This window comes from Piliocolobus tephrosceles, chromosome 16 (genome assembly GCF_002776525.5).
Source record: "Piliocolobus tephrosceles isolate RC106 chromosome 16, ASM277652v3, whole genome shotgun sequence".
In the NCBI taxonomy this organism is placed as follows: Eukaryota; Metazoa; Chordata; class Mammalia; order Primates; family Cercopithecidae; genus Piliocolobus; species Piliocolobus tephrosceles.
In genome coordinates, this window is record NC_045449.1 from 18303660 (window position 1) to 18311617 (window position 7958).

The window sequence follows — 7958 nt, forward strand, 5'->3', positions numbered from 1 at the left end:
GGCCACTGCATTATATATTCCCATGAGCAATGCGTGAGGGTTCCAGTTCCTTCACATCTCCAACACTGGCTATTTTCCATTTGTTTGATAATAGCATCCTAATGAGTGCAAAATGATATCTCATTGTGGTTCTGATTTGCATTTCCCTAATGACTAATGATGTTGAACATCTTCTCATGTGTAGATGCTGGAGGTGGGGACACTGTGACAGGACAGCAGCCTTGGCATTGCCTTAGCAGCAGCCTAGGATGGGTGCCAGGGAGCATGAACGAGGGCGAGGAGAAAGAGGAAGGAGGAGAGAGAAGAGAGATGGGGAGAGGGAAGAGAGAGGTGGAAAGCGAAAGATGGGTAGAGAGAGATGGGGGAGAGACAGAGGAGGCTGGGAGGGAGAGGAGGATGGAGAGAGCAGAGAGAGAGAAAGAGAGATGAGGAAAGGGGCAAGAGATGACAAGAGAGACAGAGAAACCAGAGAGGCAGAGAGAGAGAAAGGGAGAGAGAGAGACAGAGAATGAGGTCGGGGCACTTTGGGTCCCAGTTTCCAGTGCAGCTGTAGGTCGCCATCACCTAACCACATGTGCAATAAGGTCCTTGTGCCTGCTGCTCACAGCCCTGAGAGCCCCTCTTCCTGCAGAATAAAACCTTTGGTGACTGCCCTTCCTCACTGGATTTTGGTTGTGTCTAATGAACCGAATCGCCTGGTCTATCACCTTCCCGGGCACACAGCTCCACCAAACGCTGCCCCTCGGTTTAGGAGGACCAGTGGTGCCTGCGTCTCACCAGGTTCCTGAGGAAGCTTGTGACCTTGGCTTGGGCCCAAAGTAGCCGGGTACCCGCTGGGGCTCTGCTTCTCCTTTCACTAAGAGAAGAAAGAGACCAAAGAATGGTCAGCAGAGAGGACAACTGTGCAAACACCCAGAAAATCAGGGGCTTGAGCCGTCTTCATTTCCTTACAGACACACATTCCCTTCCATGCCTCCTTAATGAGGGCATGAAGCACAATGTGCGTGTGTCCAGCTGTGTGCAAAGGTATGTGTGTGTGCATGTGTGTGTGTGTTGTGGGGGCGTGCAGTAGGCAGCAAGGAGAGGGCAGCTCCTGCTTAAAGCTGCAAGTCTCTCTGAAAGAAAGATCGAGATTCTCTGGACCACAGCAGGACAGTGTTTGCATTTGCACCCATTTTTATTAGCACTTAAACCTGTATCTTGAGTAGCATATAAACCTTAAGTTGGTTAACTATTCTTATAAGCATTTACAAGCTAAACACATGATAATGTACACTGAAATTATGCACCCTCACCCATCCTCCACCCCCACCAAAATTATCTTGCAAACCTACGCCCAGCAAAGGATCCCGTATGATACACTTTGGGAGGTGTAGACAGGAAGCCTGGGTCTCCATTGCTCTTTCCATCTTTTCACCATCTGTGGGCTACCAGGCTGCACTGGTTTGCTAGGGCTCCCTTAAAGTACCACAGACTGGGCAGCTTCAGCAGCAGAATCTCGCTATCTCGCAGTCCTGGAGGCTGTAGGTCCAAGATCAAGGTGTCAGCAGTGTAGGTCTCTTTCCAGGGCGGTCCAGGAAGGCTCTGTTCCAGGCCTCTCTCCTGGTGTGTAGGTGGCCTGCTCTGTGTCTCTTCACCTCGTCTTCCCTCTATGCGTGTCTCTGTGTCCAAATTTGCCCTTTTTATAAGGACATCGGTCATATTGAATTGGATACCCCCTACTGACCTCATTTTTTATTTTAGCTTATTTCTGTAAGATGCTATCTCCAAATAAGATCACATTCTCAGGCACTGGGGCTAAGGACATCAACACAGGAATTTCAGGGGACAAATTCAACCCATCACACAGACCCTCCCCGAGGCCACCTCTGCGTTATCTTTGTCTACAGGCAAGTTGGCATCTAAAAAGTGTCTGCCCAAGACATGCGTCTGGCCCATGGTACAGCCAGTCCACAGCCAATGGTGAGGTCCGGGTGGCATTGTTTCCTCCCCACCATGCCTCACGCAAGCAGCTGCCTTCTTATAACAGGGTGGACACAAATCCCGGCACTGGTGCAATCCCTTGCTGGCGGTGGGTGAAGTAGCCCCACGTCAGTGTGCTGCAAAGATGCGGCTTAGAATGTTACGGCTTGTGTGAAAGATGCACAGATTTCTATTCCTTCTGATCTGTAGTTTCAAGTTCTGCTTGTCTGAACCCAAGGGGCTCTGTAGGGTGCCTCTGGAACAGCCGGGGTGTTGGGGTGCTGAAAACACAAGGTACCCAGGCTCAACCCCAGCTTCAATCACACAATCTTGTTGACATGTTTTTTTGGTCAGTTTTTTAATTGATCTTTTGTATAATTTTTTTTAAGGAAGGGATCCTTTGGCAGAAAGAAAACCTGAAACTCTAAATACCTAAATACTGTCCATTTTATCCATGTGTTTTTGGTCCTACCCCCAAAACATATCCTGATTCCATCCATTTGTCATGACTGCTTTAATCTGAGCTCCCATCATTTTTCATCTGGATTACTATACCAGCCTCCCCGATGGCCTCCCCGCTGCCACCTGGCCCTCTCCCCAGAGTTCAGCAAGATTTTTCTGAAAAGGACCTGGTAGTAAGCATCTTGGGCTTCATGGACCCTGTGGTCTTTGTTGCACCTACTCAACAATTACTCAGGTCCGCCACTGCAGCCCCAAAGCAGCCACAGACAAGAAGTGAACACAGGGGAGGAACTGTGGCTCCAATAAACCTTTATTCACCACAACAGGAGTGGGGCTTCATCTGGATTGTGGGCCATAGTTTGCCAACCCCTGCCTGACTTCATGGCAACACTGACCTTCATATTTATGCCTCTTAAAAACATGTATAAGCCGAGTGCAGTGGCTCATGCCTGTAATCCAACACTTTGAGAGGCCAAAACTGGAGGATTGCTTGGGAGCAAGAGGTCCAGACCAGCCTGGATAGCACAACAAGATCCCGTCTCTGCAAGAAACCATTTCAAAAGCAGCCAGGCATGGGGTCCCACACATGTAGTCCCAGCTACGCAGGAGGCTGAGGTGGGAGGATTGCTTGAGCCTAGGAAGTCAAGGCTGTAGTGAGCTGTGTTTGGGCCACTGCACTTCAGCCTGGGTGACGGAGCAAGACTCTCTCTCTCTCTCTCTCTCTCTCTCTCTCTCTATATATATATATATATATATATATACTGTGTTTGAGAGTAATGGTTGTCTACAAGACACACCTTTAATTAATCACAGCCAGCCCTCAAATAATCCGCATAGTGTAGGACCCTTACAACACTACACTCCCAACTCTCCTCTCCACCCATCTTTTGTTTTCTTTCTTTCCACGGATTCTGTGACCATCTTCCTCTCCTCATTGACTCTGCATGAAGGGGATTCCTGTGGGGGAAGGGTAGCTGGTGAGAAATGAAGTATCAAGAAACTAGCAAAGGGTCTTCTGGCTGTTTGGGGAGAGTCCTTGTGTCGTCCCCAGCCTAGTCTCAAGGGTTCTGGGCTGGTCACCCTGTGGCGTCTGTGCTGTCTCTGGATCTGGCCTCCATGGGGAGGACCCTGGGAGACCCAGCAGAGTGGGGTGCCTGGGTTGACAAACATCCTCCTGTTCCTCTGGCTGTGTGGCTCAGGGATAGGCCCACACAGTGTGTCCAGGTGTGCCAGGCCACATCACCGCCCCCTTTAAGATGGACCCAGAGGACCTTGTGATGCAAGCATGAAGCTCGACACCCAGAGCCTGGGACCAACTGCCCCTCCCTGTGTCCTGGAGTTGGGGTCCAGTCCTAAGAAGACTCTCAGTCACCTGTGGGTGCTGATGAGGGGAGGGAGGAGTTTGTGGACTGAGAGGGGCCATTGCTAGGGGACTCTTAGCAGCACTCCTCAATGGTCTGGTCAGTGGGGGTCTGGGCAGCAGAGAGTTGAACTCTGGGGCTCAGACACAGAAAAGCTGGTCAGTGACCCTTGTGGGGAAAAGAAAGAGAGATCAGCCTGTTACTGTGTCTATATAGAAGGAAGTAGACATAAGAGACTCCATTTAGTTCTGTATTTGAGATGCTGTTAATCTGTGACCCTACCCCCAGTCTTGTCCTTGCTACAAACATCGCTGTGGTAATCAAGGTTAAAAGGATTTTGGGCTGTGCAGAATGTGATTTGTTAAACGAGAGCCTAAAGGCTGCTTGTGGTTAAAGGTCATCACCATTCTCTTAAATCTCAAGAAAGAGAAAAACATTTGTCTCCTGCCCCTCCCTGGGCAATGGTACATCTCCGGGTAAAACCCATTGTGTGCTTTGTTTATTGAGTAAGGAGAAGACCGCTTTTAGGAATAAGGTGGGGCTTGCTGGAGCAATACCACTAAAAGGTTTATGGAGATGTCGCATATACATCTCAAGGCACAGCATTTTCCTTTAAACTTATTCATGTTACAAGGATTTTTTCATATGTCTTACTGCTGATTTCCTCCCTACAATAATCCTATTGTCCAGCCACTCCCTTATCCTTTTAATGGTAAAGATAATGCTCAATAAATACTAAGGGAACTCAGAGGCCGGTGCCGGCGTGGGTCCTCTGTAAGCTGAGCGCCGGTCCCCTGGGTCCCGCTTTTCTTTCTCTATACTTTGTCTCTGTGTATTATTTCCTTTTCTCAAGTCTCTCGTCCCACCTAACGAGAAGCACCCATAGGTGTGGAGGGGCAGGCCACCCCTTCAGACCCTTTCTCCTTTTTCAGCTCTTGCCGCACGCGCAGAGAGGGAGGAACTTCCAGTGCCTGCTATGGAGCCAGAGCCCACAGCATGGGGAGGGCACCGTCGAGAGGCAGCACTGCAGCTAGAGGTAGCTCCAGAGCCCTCTGGGCCCTGCATCGGTACAGCCAAGGACCAGCCAAGCGAGGAGCTACCAGACCTCATGCCACCTGCTGTAGCCATTGGCTTCAACCCTGGAGCTGAGAGCGTAGCTGGAGATAGACGTGGCAGAGAGGAGATTGCGAGCAAGGCTCCAGCCAGCAGCTCCCACGCTGCCCCTAGTCCTGGGCATGGTGCAAGCCTTGGTGTCGGAGGCCAGGGTGTTAAGCCTGGGCTCCTCTACCTCACTAAAGAGAGGCCTCTTTTATTTACTAGAGCCACAGCCCTGCTGCATCAGGACCTTTTCATTTTGCTCGTGCTGGTGCTGTCTATCCGCAAGCTGGAGGTGCTTGAGAGCAGGAAAAGAAGCCTGCGAGAGGCCGGGCGCGGTGGCTCAAGCCTGTAATCCCAGCACTTTGGGAGGCCAAGACGGGCGGATCATGAGGTCAGGAGATCGAGACCATCCTGGCTAACATGGTGAAACCCCATCTCTACCAAAATACAAAAAAAACTAGCCGGGCGTGGTGGCGGGCGCCTGTAGTCTCAGCTACTCCAGAGGCTGAGGCAGGAGAATGGCATAAACCCGGGAGGCGGAGCTTGCAGTGAGCTGAGATCCGGCCACTGCACTCCAGCCTGGGTGACAGAGCGAGACTCCGTCTCAAAAGAAAAAAAAAAAAGCCTGCGAGAAAGAGTTCCAGCAGCTCTTCCTGCTCCCAGAGGTGGCCTCCTCCTCCAGGTATGGAGGTCTTTCTGCTACTGGGTTTCTGGGCTATTTGCCCCTGATTTGCTCCCTGGGACAGGCTTTTCTTAACAGGCAGGCAAGGGGTATGGGGACTAGGTGGGGGCTTCAAAGGGTACAGCATCAAATCTTCCAAACTCAGCACTTGTGCCCCGGGGTTTCTAATCTGTCTTCTGCCCTAGGATTTATTCATACTGTTAAATTACCAGTTTATGCAAATGACTTTCATATTTATGCCTCTTAAAAACGTGTAAGCCGAGTGCAGTGACTTACGCCTGTAATCCCAACACTTTGAGAGGCCGAGGCTGGAGGATTGCTTGGGGTCAGGAGGTCCAGATGAGCCTGGATAACACAGCAAGATCCTGTCTCTATAAGAAATCATTTCAAAAGCAGCCAGGCATGGGGGCCCACACATGTAGTCCCAGCTACTCAGGAGGCTGAGGTGGGAGCATTTCTTGAGCCTAGGAAGTCAAGGCTGTAGTGAGCTGTGTTTGGGCCACTGCACTTCAGCCTGGGTGACAGAGCAAGACTCTCTATGTGTGTGTGTGTGTATAATGTGTGTGTGTATAATGTGTGTGTGTGTAATGGTTGTCTACAAGACACACCTTTAATTAATCACAGCCAGCCCTCAAATAATCTGTATAGTGTAGGACCCTTACAATGCTACACTCCCAACTCTTCTCCTCACCCATCTTTTGTTTTCTTTCTTTCCATGGATTCTGTGACCATCTTCCTCTCCTCATTGACTCTGCATGAAGGGGATTCCTGGTGGGGGAAGGGTAGCCGGTGAGAAATGAAGTATCAAGAAACTAGCAAAGGGTCTTCTGGCTGTTTGGGGAGAGTCCTTGTGTCATCCCTACCCTAGTCTCCACCGTTCTGGGCCAGTCACCCTGTGGCCTCTGTGCTTTGTGTCTCTGAATCTGGCCTCCGTGGGAAGGACCCTGGGAGACCCAGCAGAGTGGGGTGCCTGGGTTGACAAACATCCTCCAGTTCCTCTGGCTGTGTGGCTCAGGGATAGGCCCACACAGTGTGTCCAGGTGTGCCAGTGCCAGGCCACATCACCGCCCCCTTTGAGATGGCCCAGAGGACCTTGTGGCACAAGCATGAAGCTCGACACCCGGAGCCTGGGACCAACTGCCCCTCCCTGTGTCCTGGAGTTGGGATTCAGTCCTGAGAAGACTTTCAATCACCTGTGGGTGCTGATGAGGGGAGGGAGAGGTCTGTCAACTGACAGGGGCCATTGCTAGGGGACTCAGCACCACCGCTCAGGGGTCTGGTCAGTGGGGGTCTGGTCAGCAGGGATTGAACTCTGAGGCTCAGACACAGAAAAGCTGGTCAGTGACCCTTTCTCCTTTTTCAGCTCTTGCCGCACGTGCAGAGAGAGAGGAACTTCCAGTGCCTGCTACCGAGCCAGAGTCCACAGCATGGGGAGGGCCCCATCCAGAGGCAGCACTGCAGCTAGAGGTAGATCCAGAGCCCTCCGGGCCCTGCACCGGTACAGCCAAGGACCAGCCAAGCGAGGAGCTGCCAGGCCTCATGCTACCTGCCATGGCCACTGGCCTCAACCCTGCAGCTGAGAGCGTAGCTGGAGATAGACGTGGCAGAGAGGAGATTGCGAGCAAGGCCCCAGCCAGCAGCTCCCACGCTTCCCTAGTCCTGGGCATGGTGCGAGCCTTGGTGTCGGAGGCCAGGGTGTGCAGCCTGAGTTCCTCTACCTCACTAAAGAGAGGCCTCTTTTATTTACTAGAGCCACAGCCCTGCTGCATCAGGACCTTTTCATTCTGCTGGTGCTGGAGCTATCTATCTGCAAGCTGGAGGTGCTTGAGAGCAGGAAAAGGAGGCTGTGAGAAAGAGTTCCAGCAGCTCCTCCTGCTCCCAGAGGTGGCCTCCTCCTCCAGGCATGGAGGTCTCTCTGCTACTGGGCTTCTGGGCTATTTGCCCCCGATTTGCTCCCTGGGACGGGCTCTTCTTAACAGGCAGGCAAGGGGTATGGGGACCAGGTGGGGGCTTCAAAGGGTACAGCATCAAATCTTCCAAACTCAGCACTTGTGCCCCAGGGTCTCCAATCTGTCTTCTGCCCTAGGATTTATTCATACTGTTAAATTACCAGTCTATGCAAATGACATTTAAATAAAGTTTGATTTCTGAAACCTCATGCCTTTTTGAACTCCCTAATGTTAGATGGTGTTTTTGAGGCGATCCTAAAATCTCTGATAGTTGAGTCTTGTTGTGGTTGTTTGTGTGATTGAGTTACCACCAAATCAACTGTTATTGGAAACCTTTCAGGTATGGCTTTTAAAAGACCTTGACCTACTCTTGCCTGTTTTGACCCTCCAGTTTATTGTGGAAAGAAGGATCACTTAGTTTCATGTCTCCAGCAGAATGTCTCC

The 7958-nt window shown here is 51.2% G+C and overlaps 1 protein-coding gene across 1 annotated transcript; it reads left to right on the forward strand.

Annotated features, from left to right (window-relative positions):
- Positions 1-6282: 6282 nt before the first annotated feature.
- Positions 6283-7712, forward strand: EVPLL (envoplakin like). Its single transcript, XM_026448026.1, has 2 exons — positions 6283-6354; positions 6929-7712. Exons 1-2 carry the CDS (start codon positions 6321-6323, stop codon positions 7696-7698), a joined length of 804 nt encoding a protein of 267 aa, XP_026303811.1. The 5' UTR covers positions 6283-6320; the 3' UTR covers positions 7699-7712.
- The last annotated feature ends 246 nt before the right edge of the window (positions 7713-7958 follow it).

Excerpts from the sequence above, each read along its gene's own strand:
- EVPLL (XM_026448026.1), top strand. The coding sequence starts at position 6,321 with ATGAAGGGGATTCCTGGTGGGGGAAGGGTAGCCG. Across the intron at positions 6,355-6,928 it reads TGGTGGGGGAAGGGTAGCCG|CTCTTGCCGCACGTGCAGAG; the intron begins GTGAGAAATGAA and ends CTCCTTTTTCAG.